The sequence below is a fragment of the Lissotriton vulgaris genome, chromosome 3_1 (genome assembly GCF_964263255.1).
Source record: "Lissotriton vulgaris chromosome 3_1, aLisVul1.2, whole genome shotgun sequence".
NCBI classification, from domain to species: Eukaryota; Metazoa; Chordata; class Amphibia; order Caudata; family Salamandridae; genus Lissotriton; species Lissotriton vulgaris.
The window spans coordinates 1,860,961,547-1,860,977,739 of record NC_141689.1 but is presented as its reverse complement, the minus strand read 5'-3'; the positions used below and the strand labels follow the sequence as shown (position 1 = coordinate 1,860,977,739).

The 16,193-nt window shown below is 47.0% G+C and overlaps 1 protein-coding gene across 1 annotated transcript in view; it reads left to right on the top strand.

The window, feature by feature from the left end:
• The window catches only part of DCHS2 (dachsous cadherin-related 2), a 932,357-nt gene that overhangs the window by 644,369 nt on the left and 271,795 nt on the right, over window positions 1-16,193 (top strand). The window contains exon 12 of the mRNA XM_086962326.1: window positions 5,413-5,652. Within this exon, the coding sequence (XP_086818452.1) occupies window positions 5,413-5,652 (240 nt within the window). The remainder of the gene's footprint in view (window positions 1-5,412; window positions 5,653-16,193) is intronic.

The window sequence follows — 16,193 nt, the reverse complement described above, 5'->3', positions numbered from 1 at the left end:
GTATGAGGGTGTTAAGACAGACTGTGTCGAAGGCGGCGGAGAGGTCGAGTAGGATGAGGGCGACTGTTTCTCCGTTGTCCAGTAGCGATCGGATGTCGTCTGTCGCTGCAATGAGGGCGGTTTTGGTGCTGTGTTTGGCTCGGAAGCCGGACTGTGAGGGGTCGAGAGAGTAGTTGGATTCAAGGAAGGCGGCGAACTGGCTATTGACGGCTTTCTCAATGACTTTGGCAGGGAATGGGAGGAGGGAAATGGGGCGGTAGTTCTTAAGTTCAGAGGGGGCTGCTGTGGGTTTCTTCAGGAGAGCGCTGAGTTCGGCGTGTTTCCAGCTTTCTGGGAAGGTAGCGGAGTTGAAGGAGCAGTTGATGACATCACGGAGATGGGGTGCGATGATGGAGTCTGCTTTGTTGAAGATGTGGTGGGGGCAGGGGTCAGTTGGCGAACCTGAATGGATGGAGTTCATTAGGCGGATGAGTGAGTGGTGATTGGGTTCCAGGCGTTAAGGTTGCTAGAGAGCGGTTTAGGTTCGGAGGTGGGTGGAGTGGACTGTTCTTTGGAAATGTTCTTAAAACTGTTATGTATGTCGGCAATTTTGTTGTAGAAGAAAGAGGGAGTAATGTCGTTTGAGGCTGCGGTGGGGTTGGTAAATTCTTTTACGATGTTGAAAAGTTCCTTGCTGTTATGGGCGTTGTTGTCGAGTCAATCCTTGAATGCTGATTTCTTGGTGGATCGGATCAATTGGTGGTGTTTGCGGGTGGATGCTTTGAAGGTGGTCAGGTTGTCAGTGGTTGGGTTTTTTCTCCATGTTTTCTCGAGAGTACGGCATAGTTTCTTGGATTTCTTAAGGTCATCGTTGAACAAGGGGGCCTTTTTGCTACCCTGTTTGGTTTGGTGGTTTTTCAAGGGTGCTAATTCATCAACGCTGTGAGTGATCCATTGTTTGAGTTTGGTGGCAGCTTCGTTTGGGTCCGATGAGAGGGTGGGAGGGTTTTGGTTGAGCGATGTGAGGAGTTGGTCGGTGGTGATTTTGTTCCAGTTTCTTCGGGGAATAGGTTGTGGGGGGTTGTGGATCGTGGTAGTTTGGTAGCTGAAGTGAACACAGCTGTGGTCCGTCCAATGGAGAGCTGTGGTGTGATCGAAGGAGATGTGTTTGCAGGAGGTGAAGATAGAGTCGAGCATATGTCCGGCTACATGGGTGGGGGTGTCAACGAGCTGTTTGAGTCCGAGATTGGCCAGGTTGTCCAGAAGGGTGGCGGTGTTGCTGTCGTTTTTCTTTTCTAGGTGGAAGTTGAAGTCTCCCAGTAGAATGTAGTTCTCGGAGGGGAGGGCATGTGGGATGATGAAATCAGTGATGTCTTCGCTGAATTGTTTACGGGTTCCTGGTGGTCTGTAGATGAGGGTGCCTCTAAGTGTGGTCCTGGGGTCAGTGTGGATCTGGAAGTGGAGGTGTTCGGCGGTTGCAAGGTTATCGTCGAAGCTAGTCGTGATTCTGATGGGGTTCTTATGGACGATGGCGATGCCTTCTTCTGTTTGGTTGGTGCGGTCTTGTCGGATGATCTTGTAAGCGTCCGGGATGGCTATAGCGATGTCAGGTGCTGATGATGCGTTCATCCAGGTTTCTGTAAGGAAGACGATGTCCGGTGACGCAGTGTCGAGTAGGTCCCAGAGTTCAGTGGCGTGTCTGTGGACCGAGCGGGTGTTCAGCAGGATGCACTTTAGGTGGTCAGAGTCGGAGCTGTGTTTGGAGGTCGTGGATTTGGTGTGGGTCTTGATGCAGGCGAAATTGCAGGAGTGGCAGGCGAAGTGACCGTGGGTACGTCCTGGGGTAGCTTCGTAGCATTGTGGTGTGCGTCCGGGGTTAAGGGCTAGGAGGATGGCGGCGTCATACGTTATGCGGGAGGAGTGCGGTTTGCGGGGACCAGGGGGTCTGGCACTGGGCCCGAACCAGGCGCGGATGGGCGTAGACGGGCTTACCTTTGGCGTACCTTCGGCGCACATAGGGCGCGACCGCTGCGCGTGAACGCTTCGCGCGAATGCATCTGTCATATATGGATAGTGGAAGGGGAGGGGCGAGGGAGGAGCAGCTGGGAGCCGGGTGCATGGTGGAGAGGGCGGGCTCCTAGGCACAACAACAACAAAAATGGCGGCAGAAGCGAAACCGGAACCGGTTGGGGAATTTAAGTAAATAGCGCTGTGGGCAGGGAGGCACTAGCGAAATGGAGCACAAATTAAATTATACAATTCGGCAATGCGAGCGCTAGTCAGGGCAAAGCGGGCAAATGCTAGAGGCAGGGTAATATCGTCAGTCAATGCGAGCAGTCACAGTGAGATCACAACGACAGCTTGTTTGAAAGCATCGGGGACAGAGCCTGTAGCAAGTGAATCATTGAGGAGAGCCAGGGGGGGCCTGGACAGGCCAGAAAAGCAGCTTTTAGAATTTGAGGGGGGCAGCAGTCATTTGGGGAGCCAGAGCTGACTGCGTGTAATAGGGAGGTGTATTCAGTCTGGGAGATGGGGGGAATTCGGACAGACAAGGGGAAGGAATATTGTTTTTGATGGTAGAGATTTTCTCGATAAAGAATGAATTGAGTGAATCACAAAGAACTTGTGAGGGTTGAGATTGCGCAGTGATACGGTCAGGCAAAGAGAGTTCTCCTACGATTGAGAAGATGTCCTTGGTTTTGGAAGCAGAACTGAGAATTTTCTGGGAGAAATAAGAAGTTTTGGCCGAAAGGATGAATTTTATATACAATTTTAGTAGGTCAATGTAGGTGATTTTTAGTAGGGGATCGTAGTTGCGTCTCCATCTGCGCTCAGCTTGTCTAAGAGCTAATTTGTTCTGTTTAAGTTGGTCGGTATACCAACGCTGAGCGTCGTGCGGGCGTTTGGTTTTAATGACTCTCATGGGGGCGACCACGTCGCTTGCCTGTGTCAGCCATTTATGATAAACCTTTGTTTATTGATGATCCTTTTTGGAACTGTGACATATGTTGATGGTCACGGTGATGGATGATAAATCTCAAATTCTGAGGTGGAGACATTTATTTAGGTACTAGAAAAAAAATACATGAATGGTCTAGTAAGCTAGAATTTGGAACTCGAGTGAACGTTCCATGTCGATGTGTTATCCTGAATTTTGAGGAAGTAGGGATCTGTGATTTAGAATAATTACAATTTATCAAATGATTGAATTTGGGTTTGTGTATGTAGCAGACAGGAGCAGGTGGGCTTGAGACTCATAGTGCTAAGTTATGAGGAGGGACTGGCAGGGATGCTTAGGCCTGCAGCTGCATCATTGGGCGGCCACAACTGTGGATTTGGCACCTTCACCATGTCCACTGTGGGGCCACCCCGCCCAAACAGCAGTGCTTTGTTCCCGCTGGGCCTTTCTCAACTTGGCCGCCATGGGGTGAGCCTGCCCAGAACTAAAGCAATGTTTTCATATGATCCACTCCTCCGCCAGGCCTTAACACTTTAGTCATAGTTGGAGGGGGAGGTAGTGCACAAAAGGCGGATAGGCCCCACTGGATGGTCAGGTGTTGTGGCCATTTTCACCTCGGACTGGCCAGCCTAAATTGTAATTTTTTAATTTACTAGCAAATGTCCAGTTATTTAGAGAGTGACATGCCCTTGCTGGAGAGATCTGTGTTCTTTCTAGTCAGAGTTTTTATTCGTCATACGTTAGCACATGTGGTTAGTGCGCTTGCTGCAAAGAACAACGTGCAGCTTGCAGATCACTGATAAATTTTATGTAGATAGCTCAGTGAGTTACTTCTTTTGTCATGGATGTCCATTTGTTACTTGCAGTGCATCAATTATAATTAGACCCACTGTAATTATGCATCAGGAAAAGACCAAATTATGCGACAAGAAAATGCAAATTATGATGCATAACGTGGTACATTTTGTTATAGTATTGCTTTCTTTCTTCACATTTTTTAAACAGTGTAAACCTGTCTGGGCAAGCGTTTTACCTTATTAGTATCAGCTTAACAACAAAATACTGCAATAAAACTGATAGATGAGCAGTCAACCTTTGCAAAGAGCCTTCCAATATGCAGGAACACGTGTTGCCAAGTTTTTAGTAACTTATGAACCAATCGAGTTAGAAAACATTTTTGGGGATAAAATCTGCAGATTATGCAGTGAATGGTGGATTAAATGGCAAATGCAGCAAATCCATAATTATGACCAAAATGCAGCAGACACTGAATCGCATAAATCCAGTGATTCTAGATATCATCTTTCCACTGCAGCACAGTGACCTATGAACCAGCATCGAGAAGTAGCATGAAAAGTACAAAGCATGGATTTAGACACGTATTGTTTTTTAAACATTTTTTAAACAGTCTTTCTTTATTCTGAGATTACTAAAAAGAGTTCTTTGGATAGTAATACAATTTCATTAGTACAGGCAACCCCAACCACTGTGTGACGTTTAAAGGTGGCTGTGTTTCTTCAGACCAAATACTTTTAACATATGGTGCCAACCAATATAGAATATATTTGACTTTTACACCATGTAACTCTCACTGTTTTATGTTATTTCCAATATATTGATTTACACATTTGAATGATTCAGGGCCGGATTCACCGAACTAACTTAAGACAAAATAGTAAACTTACTACCATTTTCGTATTCACAGATGGCACTTACTCATTTTGGTATTCACAGTAGACACTTACTCATTTCGGTATTCACAGAAGTTAGGAGTCCTAACTTTAGGACTCCTAAATGCCTTCTGTGAATACCGAAAGTCTTAAAGTTAGGATTTTTCTCAGTTTAGGAGTAGTAAATTTAGGACTCACTAGTGTCATGTCATTAGTGATAAATATCACTGACATGCAAAGTGAGGCCCAAGATGGTTGCTATCTCCTACTAGCGGTCGCTAACTGGTGTTAGCGACAGCTAGGTAATAGGGAGATAATTTTATCTCCGCTTTCTTGGCTTTTAAAGCCAAAAAAGCGGAGATAAACCCCCTTGATAATATGCCCCTTAGTGACTCAGGCTATAGCGAGGGTAGGCATATTAGCCACTAAAGGGCAGATTTACAAGCCCCTTGCGCCACTTTTGCGTCATTTTCCCCATTTGAAAAATGACGCAAAAGTGGCGCAAGGGGCTTGTATATCTGCTCCTAAATGTTTTCTGAAGGATTGCGCTACATGAATGTGGGTCTCTTTTTTTGGGTTACCCGGGCCAATTTTTGGTCCCAATCTGACCCAGGTACCTTACACGGCGTTGTACAAAAATGTGAGTATAGAAAGAAAATATTTTTTCTGTGGTAGCAAAAACACTAAACGTTTAATGTGGAAATGCACATAACTCCATGATTGATCATGACAATGCAACCTTCTGAAAATCAACTGTGACTAAAGGAAGTTTTACTGTGAACTTGATTTTTTAATATTCTTTAGGATTGCTGACCCTGTCTTCTAGGCTGGACCACGAAGTCGAGAAGTACTACAGTTTAACTGTTGTGGCATCAGACTGTGGTGTTCCCTCACTCTCCTCAACTCAGTCTTTTACCGTCACCGTTATTGACGTTAATGACGTCACACCGTCATTTAAGCAGCACCTATATGAAGCCTCGGTTTCAGAAAACAGAGATCCAGGCGAGTTTGTAATTAAAGTTGAAGCCGTGGACGCAGATTCAGGTATTTATTTTTATTGGCTTACATTGTATTAAAATGTTTGTTTATACGCATCAATATAATTTTAGCGGAAATGCTAGATTTCCCTTAGATGGTTGCTTCTGTTTCCTTCATTTTTCACCAAGAATGCTGTAGTTAGTGGTAGTAAGTGAAGAACATTAAGATTATGCATATGAGCCCGCAGTTACAATTTCTACATATGACCTGCCCCGTAAACCCACTGGCACTGCCCTACTGACCTCTGTTCTGGAGGGTAATGCAGGTAACAGCACTACAGGAAAGTAACCATGGGCCATATTATCAAGAACAGCGATAACATTATCGCCACTGTAGTGGCAGGAAACTGCCCTAAAGCGGTGATAAGGGGTTTTGAAAATATGCGCTTGTGAATTCCCATAGAGCCCAGGTTCTGGTGTGCAGGACATCAAACCTGGGCTTCTATGGGAATTAACAAGGGCATATTATCAAGCCCCTTATCTCCGCTTATCCTGCCGCTAAAGCGGCGATAATGTAGCGATAATGCTATCGCCGTTCTTGATTATATGGCCCCAAGTTTCTTTATACTTTCTTGGTTTCCTCTCGTTGGAGTCGATTCACAGAACTAATCTGAGATAAAATCCTTAAACTTACTACTTTTGGTATTCACAGAAGGCATTTAATAGTAGTAAAGTTACTACTACTAAATGCCTTCTGTGAATACCAACAGTAGTAAGTTTAGGATTTTATCTCAGATTAGGTCTGTGAATCAGCCCTGTTGCTCTTACCCCAATCTCCCAGAAACAAACAGGATAATATTGATGGGCTTTCGCTGGGACAATTGGCAATCATCTGATGTCATCGGTCATACGGTGCACGATGTCACTTCCGAAACATTCCATATAGTAAATGAAAAAAAATACAGTGCAGTTGTTTTCCATGGTGGTAGGAAATATTGTACTACCTAACAATGACCACAGAGTGGCACTAGAACCAAAGAGTTCGAATGGAAGGATAAAGTCCAGAAGTTCGTTCCCTTTCAGACACATGAATGTACTGTACCGTGACTAAAAGGATTTATTTTCTTTTTCTATTTATCTTTAAAATCACATATAGGAACTCAGTACTAATAGGATGAAAGAACATTTTGTTTTAAGTGACTCATCAAGCAGTTTAGCAAATGTAAATCTTAGCTTTCCTTAAAAAAAGTATTTATTTACCAGCTCTTAGTACCAAATAAGGCCTCTCTATCAGGCAGTGGCAGATTGACTATGAAAAAGAAGCCGATGTTTATTTTACAGTGTATGGAAAACCATGCCCTACATAAAATGAACTTCATTGTTTGTCATATAAAAGTAAATTCAGATAATTTGTGTTATCATTCTTGCCTAAGGAAGGGACCTCGTATTCCTGAAAGCTTGCAACCAAAATACTATTTGGTCCGCAAAAAGGAATCCTCTCCGAAAAACTATTTGTTATTTAATATCAGAAAATAAAGTGTCTATTTTCAATTAAAGCATGAACAAGCACTGCTAATTTTAGACAAAGGGCCATAAGGAGAGCGCTGCATACTTTTGCTAATTTAACCCCGTCGCCGCGGCACGAATTTCACCGTGGCGCGGGGGTGGGGGTTGAGAGCGACGCTGCTGTGCTTGTGATGGAACCACGCGTCATGAGTCACGGGTGGCATGTGCTCATGACGGCGTGGTTCCGTCACGGCCCCGCCCGCTCATTAATTCGCCCGCACAGGCGGGGAATTAATGCCGCGTGTGCGGAGCAGCAGCCACATGACAGAACCACGCCGTCATAAGCACACGCCGCCCATGGCTAATGGCGGTGTGGTTCCGTCATGTGCACGCAAGGGGTTAAAACATGGGGGATATTCCCAAAATATATAGACGCAGTTTTAATCGTGTACATTGACTAGCACAACTAGCTGTAACGCTGCACCTTTTTTTGCTATTCACAATCTCCAATTGTAAATTTACACTCAGGTGTAGTGTGGCATGTCTTCATTCCCTACTATGATGGGATGGATCAACAGTATTTATAGCAATAAAGTTACTAGTAGCAACTTTACAACTGTAGTTTATATAGCACCTACTTTAAAGACATATCCGCCAGCAGGGCAGAGACCTAAGCATGCAGGGTGGAACTATCTCTGTGGACATGGTGACGCTCGCCACTGAAATGAAGACCTCAAAATGGAAGGAAATAGGCAGATACTGCACACATATCCCAAATCACACACGCTTGGAACCCTTTACCTTCACAACACATAAATGCAGACCACACACTAGGATCTGCCTTTTTCCTCCTGGATTATGTGACCCTGCATCCATCAGGAAACACACCTGGCCTCCAGGTTGCAGACTACTGTTGTAAATAAGATAAGTAGTCCAGGTATATTTCCATGCAGATTTATTGTAGGTAAGGTGTTTCCAGGATGAGAGTCCCACCAGGAGCAGCTTCACTGCTGCTCAGCCCATCTCCAACTGACACTCACACACACAAATATTCCATTCACCCACATTCTCTCTCTCAGGCTGAGCAGCAGCAGTATAACAACTATGAATAGAGGAAGCAGAATATTACTGTGGAGTAGACAGCCCTTGTAGTTAAATTTCTAGTAATACACTATAATGAATTATTTTGGCTGCCTCCGTTCACTCTCAATAGAGCTCAGGAGGCAGCCTTGTGTTAGTAGGTCACTGACGTTGTCAATGCATTGTGTGAGAAGGATGGAGCGTGGAGGACTTTAAGAAGAAGTGGCAGGATGAAAGGAAGTAGGTCAAGGAGTACTTCTGCAAGATTCAGAAGACACAAGCTATTCCTGGAGGCATACCTGGATCCCATCTATGACTCACACCCTCAAGGAGACTGTCCTCCTCACAATGCACCCTCAACCCACACCGGCTATTTGGGCTGCCTATTGCAGGCAACCCTGTAACGCCAGATAACAATTAAGCCCCTTTCTATCCCTAAAACATATCCATTGTAACAGCAGCACAAGAATATTTCCTTTAGGCCATGTGTTAACCTCAGGAGAAACATCTATGGGCCATATTCTCAAGAACGTGTGATAACCATCGCAAAAGTAACTTAACACAACTCTCATCACCGCAGTCTATCGCAGGAAAATTACACTGTGTTAACTAAGTGTTCACAACGCGGTGGTACCATGCAATAGTCTCCAGATAACGCTTCAAGTGATGAAGTTAAAATCAATGCCACTCTGCAAAAATGCAAAACATGAGCGCAAAAAAAGTTGCGATGAGGCCAATCGAGATACAAAAAGCAGCGAAAAACAGTGGGAAGCCTGCAAATCCCATGCGTCTGGAGGGAAAATGCACTATAAAAGCTACAAAAACAACACACCAGAAACAATCCAAAGTGCGTATCAACTTGGATGCACCCTGACCGAGCGTAGAGGCCAACGCGAGCCCCACAAGCCCCACAGACCACCAGCAAGGAACAACGGGGTAGGGGAAGGCCAAGGAGAAGAGGAAGAGGAAGACGGGGTGCAGTCCACAGGGAAACCAGATCAGCATAACGAAGGTGACAGAACACTACCATCAACTGACCCACAATCAGACTACCGTGAATGCAGTCGGAGTGTTGAGGAGGTCAATGGAGGAGGCTAAGAGGTGCTGGCATGATGTGAAAATTTAAACCGGCGCAAACCTGCTGCCAACAGGAAGGCAGCAACGGCGACAGGAGGTGGGAGTCCTGCGCCACAGGAGGAGCTGGAGGAAACGGAGGCCACAGTTATCAGTGTGGAGATAGTGCAAAGAGTCGGCAGTCCGGACACAGCTCAGTAGGACCTCACACAACATCAACAGGGTAAGTAACGACCAGGGACTGGGGGAACGGGGGGAGATAGGCACAATGGCACACATGCACAATGATGTGTAGCACACTGCACACCCACAATGACCCTGGAATCATGTCCCTGTTCCCCGTGGCACACTGCAGCACACACACATAGCAATAACAGCACTACCATATTGATGACAATGTGGTACAATGTGCAACCCCGACACTGCAGAACAGAGGAGCCAACTGGCTTCGTACATGCGCTGAGAAAGGCCAACTACATCTGACAGAGCTGGAAACTGTGAGATGGAAATGTACTCGTACAACCTCACATCCGTCATGTAGTCCAAATATCCACTCTCCCGCATCTAAATCCAGCACCTCCAAAGCAGTCACAATCTACATACAGTTTGCATGTAAACAAGAACAATGTGTCAACATACATGTCAACACAATGTCAATATGCATCTCCCCCTTTCACATTGCATAGGGACACACAACACCTCCAGCAGAGCAGACCAGACCACCCATGAGTGATGCCGGAGAGGACCACCACGCCTTCGGTACCGACACCCTACAACAGCCCATGGACATCCCACGCAACCCACCACCTGGACCAGGGCAGACAAGCTAAATAGAGGAGAACCCAAACCCTGCAACAGACCACACAGCAGGAAGCACCCGCAAGCACGGCTGGCTCCCAACACTTGACAACCCACACATGGCATCCCAATGCCAGGTGTCAGAACGCCAAAAGGAGGTGGCCGTACAGGTGCGGGTGGGATCCAAACCCATGGAAGGTGAACTAGATCACATACGTGGGTGTCTAATACCCTTCAGGGACCACCTACACCCCACAAAGGAGACCCACACTGCCACAGAGATACATGCAAATGCACATTTCCAGTACAGAACCACGCCCAGGGGCACGCAAATATCAGTCACACACCCACATTGGCTCTGCATACGACGGCCCAGTGCACTCCTCTTACGTATTGAGTGGGTGACAACAAAGCTACATGTCCAAGCTCTAACCCGCTGCCTGCGGTGACATGTCTGCGTCCACTGTACACAGCATGTATATGTATGTATGTATAGGCATTTATATAGCGCACTACTTACCCGTAGGGTCCCAAGGCGCTTCGACTGCTGCGAAACCCTTCCTGGCTTCCCTGAGAGATGGTCCCTTAATGGGTATCTCCAGGGTGAGACCAGGCATCCCCGGCAGTCTGGTGGGGCCGTTAGTGAAGATGAGGCAAGCTAATGCCCAGAGTTGCCGAGTGTGAACGCTGATCAGAGTGGGCGCCGAGGCGAGAGAATTATCGAGTCCGCTGACCCTGGTCCAGAAACCTGCCGCGCCGGGAATCGAACCCTGGTCCCGGGCCGTCCTCTGCTCTCGGGTCTGCCGCCTCTAACCAGTGAGCCACACTACACAATGTAATGTCGGAGGGCCCAGGGCCCTCATGCATACAACAAGACCACAGGAACACACACAGATAGTAAATGGAACTGGCTACAGGCATGTGCACCCGGCCTCTTTATTGGCAGGGCCACATGTGCAGTGACGCCTGTGCTGGATGGGTATGGGGTGAGTTTGAGCCAGCCCGCACAGAGTGGTTGTTGCTGGCAACAACTTGAACAGTGGACACCATTGAAACAGAAACAGGAAACACCAGCATAACAGAGTCAACTGCTGAGCAACATGGAGGGAACTGGAGCAAGTACAGAAGTCACCCAACATTCAAACAGAAGTGTCTGAGAATTGCAGTGCACTGAGGTTGAGGCATTAGAGCTGAGCGCGCTCATGTGAAGAAAATGGCTAGGATTGTGTCTCTTCTGGATATTCCTGATGCAGATGCAGTGGGGTGTGTTATACCTGCATCATATTTCTCATCCACGTTCCCGGTCTCCCACACTGCCTGAGGTGACATTGCTGCGCAACTTCTCCACAGCACAAAACTCATGGGTTTGCAGTGAACTAAGGCAGTGGCACCTGGAGTGCTGAGCAGGGTATCAGGCAGATGATGGCATCCACAACAGGTGTGAGCAACTCCGTCAGTCTGCCAGTACCACTATTTCGACTCTGGCAGATGCCGGTTGGAGGTGGTCCTGGCGATGGTGGTGTGTGCCTCCTGCGGTGGTGCAATGTTCAGGCCGGTCAGGACTCGATTGGATGTGTGAGCCTTGATGGACCGCAGCTGAGGCCGGAGGCAGCAGACAGAGCAGCGCCACAGACACATGACGTTGACTACCCCAAGGCCATCATCTCAGAGGCCATATAATATTGAATCAAACAGGGTCCCTGACTTGAACTGCAAAGAGTTAGTGGCCCCGGATGCACAGCGGCCGGCACAGGCACACCGCCAGGGAATGGTGACTTGCGGTCCACTGAGGTAGGGCCACGCAGACTGAGCGGGTACTCAACGATGTCCAAGTGGACTGTGGCAGAGGGTCACGGAGGACAGTGGAAGGTGTCCTCCAGGGCATGATGCAGAAGGCAGTAGATGTCCGGAAGCAGAAAATGGAGGAGTGGAATGCACCAGCCTCGTTGCCACCACCAATTCAGTATCAGCTACATGAGAATAAAAACTACCTCCTAGTCCATAGACTCAGACTCCACCAAAGTTCGACCTGAGCTTGTCCATGAATGTCGGGGAACAGACTTAGTGGCACTTGGGGCTGAGAGGGGATGCAGTCTGCGATGATGCCGGTACACTGATATGAGCTCTGCCATTGCTAAATCAAGACTCTCTGACCAACTGGACTGCAGTGTAGACCGGAAGCAGCGGTCAGCAGTGGCCCACAGCGACGTGTCTAGGCTGGGATACACAGAGTTAGTGACACCAGGGCAGTTGTCTGTGGTGTTCGATCACCTCTGTAACGAAGATCCTTTTTTCCTCCCGACTTCAATGCGTATTTTTCTTACGCCTCTCCTTGCGTTCAATGATATGTACTCTGTCTTTGAAAAATCAATCCTCAGTTCCAATTGTGTGACTTACTCGAGCGCAGCGTAGGCCGAGGGCAGTAGTCCACGTGGGCCCACATGCACGTGTAATTGTGATGCAATGCACAGACTTGGTATCACCACATCGAAGGGAGTAAAGTGACATAAACTCAGCCCTAATTAATGTTCTCTTCCATGGTGTAATCAAGACTCAGTTCCAAATGTGTGACCCACTTGTCTGCTGTGTCTGCCGGCAGAGTACGTCGCCGAGAAAGGAGTACTGCGGCCTGTGTTGCGAAGGCCGTGATGGTCTGAGGAGGCTGCCAAGGTTATGGCCCTCGGGTTTGGAGATTGCACCGGCACAAGGTGGGCCCTCTTCGACACACGCCAGTGTCGGCAGGTGGGCATTGAGGCCTGGGTACGCAGGGGCGGGCAGAACTGGTTCAATGACCAGCGTCCTGGGGTGCAACAGGTGCACAGGATCACAGGCCACACTGCTCACGGCAATGGCATCGGCCTCATGGTGGGGTGAGAGGCGTCTGCCCTGGCAGAGACGTTAGGCATTCCGGAAGAGGACCACGCCCAGAGTTACGTGCCTTTTATTCACACCCCAACGCTCGCCTGGCATACACCAGGCAAGCCACTCTGCTCACGCTTACGGGGGGACATAACAAGCTACATTTCCGTGTTCTTTCTTCCCCACTGGCTGGGGTGACATGGTTGCGTCCAATGTCCACTACACTCCAAACACCAGTGATGTGTTCCGACATGGTTATGTGTGTGGTCTGCATACTGCAGTCTGACCCTCACATCCAAGCCACCCTTGGCATTGTGTACATTCTTATTAATCGGTCACTTGCCTCCTTCGCACATGCCTGGTCCACAACTCTTCCCACATTCTGCTATTGTGTGGCTGAGGTACCATGCCATTGATGGCTGATGTACATTGCTGGCCCCGGTTCCCACAGTAAGTTTTGCTGTCATGTCTGGTGGGTGTGCATGTTGTTTGGCATATTGTATGTGAGCTTGTGACATGTGCATTTCCAGTGTTGTGAGGTGCATGAGTGTGGAGTTAAGTTGTGTGGTGTGTTCATTTGGTATTTGCCAACGAGCAGTGCATTTCCTAGGGTGCCATCCTGGTAGCGCAGGTGGATGATGGACTGTCAGAAGGAGTAGGGATCATGCACACTGCCTGCGTGGTTGGCGACGACGTTGGTGGAGATTCCCCGTTGGGCCGTTATTGCCTGAACATTGATGGGATATGTGCGCTTTCTTTTACGCTTATTGTGTGCAGTGTTGCCAGGGGGCACAAGTTAGAAATGCGTACAGTCAATTGGCCCATAACTCATGCGGGTTGCCAGCTGTGACGTAGACGCATTGCTTGGTCTCTGGATGTTCCTGCGCAGTGTGGGGGAAGTATAGATAGTGTGCTACCAAGTGGATGGTGTCATCCATGACCGGTGTGAGGGACTTGGATTGGCCTGCAGCTTTGTCTGAGGTTGGATGTTCGTTGTAAGCTGTGTTGGTACTGTCAGCCTGTGGACATTTATGGTCAGGATGCGAAGGATGGTTATCCTTTTGGGCCTGTGGTGGGCAATGACATTCTCTGGTGTTGGGTCTGTGAGGTTGGTGCATTTTCTGAGGGTCGCTGTCTTTGGCTGCCTCGATGGTGGTACGGGGGTGTCCTGGGGTGGCGGTGGGTGTTGTGGCCCTGTTGGGGCTCCCACTTGCATGGTCAGTGGCTCCATGGCGTCTGTTGCCCTTCATGTGTGGCTCTGGTCTTGGCTCCCTTTTCTGGTGCAGGCTGCCGTCAGACTTTATACCAGGTCAGAGCAGGTGTTAATTTCCTGCTGCTAACGTGCCTTATCACCTATTTTGGGTTCTCATCGCCGATCTGGCTGGTCGTTGAGAATGTTGTGACGTGGTGTTGTCACAGTTTTTTGCACGGGAACGCCTACTCTGCTTCTCATTAGCGGTAGTTGCGGGGGTCTTCTGTGGTGATGGTTTTTGCGGCTGCGATCACAGGTAAACTGGTGCTATGGGCTGTTAGCACAAGCTTGTGAATGGGGTGATAGATTTATTGTGAATTTGGCTGCGATAAAGTGCTGCTAACTCAGAGATAACTCCTTGAGAATATTTCCCTCTGTGTGTCATGCTTTGTATCCACCCCATAACCCTACCATCATCAGGTAGGGCACTGGATGTTTTTATTCCTTTATATGTGTCTCTCTCTCACTTGGCAGCTACAGTCAGAAAATAGTCCCTGGTGTCAATATTGTGAAAACATCCTACTAAACATCAGGGGACATCCAAGCAGCAGCAATTAGGCCTTCTATCATCCATAAACCAGGTAAGTCTGTGAACATTTGGAACCATATGTAGGTAATCTTTATTTACCTATTCTTAAATACCGAATTTTACCGATTCGGTATTTAAGAATCAGTAAATAGTGTGTAGGTAAAAATTTGGTAAATTTTACCAAATCGGTAATATTCAGTATTACCTATTCGGTATTTACTGATTCGGTAATTCCCATTCCATTCCTATGGGCCTGGAGGTCCATGAATGGGATGTTATTCACCATTACCGATTCGGTAAATACAGAATCGGTAATAGGGGGATCATATTCAAGGGTGGCAGGGTGTCAAATTGACACCCTGTTGCACCCCTGAATTGTGCATGTGTACACATGTGGCACACATACATGCCCTAAGGGCATGTATGTCTGCCAAATGGCACTTTTAAAAAAAGCACAAAATTGCTTTTTTAAAGGTTTTTGATATTTACCACCAACTTGTAGTTGGTGGCAAATAACGATTTCTTAAGTCAAAAATGCACTCACTTGAGTGCTCCCTACATAGTATTTCAGGATTCAGTAATTTACCGATTCGGTATTTTAATGATTCGGAAATTTTCAGAATCCTTAAATTACTGAATCGGTAGGTTACCGAATCCTAAAATCAAGCCACCTACATTAGACAAAGCTTAATACCGGTCGGTAACGGCAAATTTACCGATTTTTAGCCGTTACCGACCGGTATTTAGCTACCTATATATGGCCCACGTTCTTTAGTTCTATATCTCATAATCTTTCCCTTTTGTACATTTTATGTATGTTAATTGAAATGTAAGTTGTATTCCAAATGTGATTTTAGAATGCCTCATTTATTTCCCTCTACATTGTCACCATTCGTCTAAAATACCGCTTTAGTTCGTAAAACTTTACTTAACATTTAACTTTAATGATAACTCCAGTTGCTGACCAGCAACTGGATTTAGAATTTTCTCTAATGTGGTTAAGTTGATGTAACGTCCCTAAGGTATCACTCCATCCTATTACTTGGAGGCCACCATCTTCCTTAACTTAGACAATGGAAGTAGACATATTCCCTGATTTATGCAGAATCATTGTCATCTCTACCTTTAGACACAGATGTCGCCAGACCTTATCTTTTTAGCAGCTGTGATAGCACAAAGTTCAAATGCCTACTCCTTTCCATGTCTAAGTTAAATTAAAGCACATACAGACACATACCCAAAATAATGTAGTCTGAATTTACTTCTTTTCCCCTTATATTTTCATATGGAAACATCTATGTCAGACGTTCCTAAACATATGTCAGAAATTCCAATGTCTGACCTGCTGCCAGCACACTTCACACTTTGCAGGTGCTACATCTCGCCTGAAGCTAATAAAGCCAAGTCCTGGGATAAGATCAACTGACTGCTACTGCAGTGGGTGTTTGCCCTTCACGGGGAACACTGTGTTCCAGCCTCTACTGATAAACACAACCTTTGCTGTCAACAA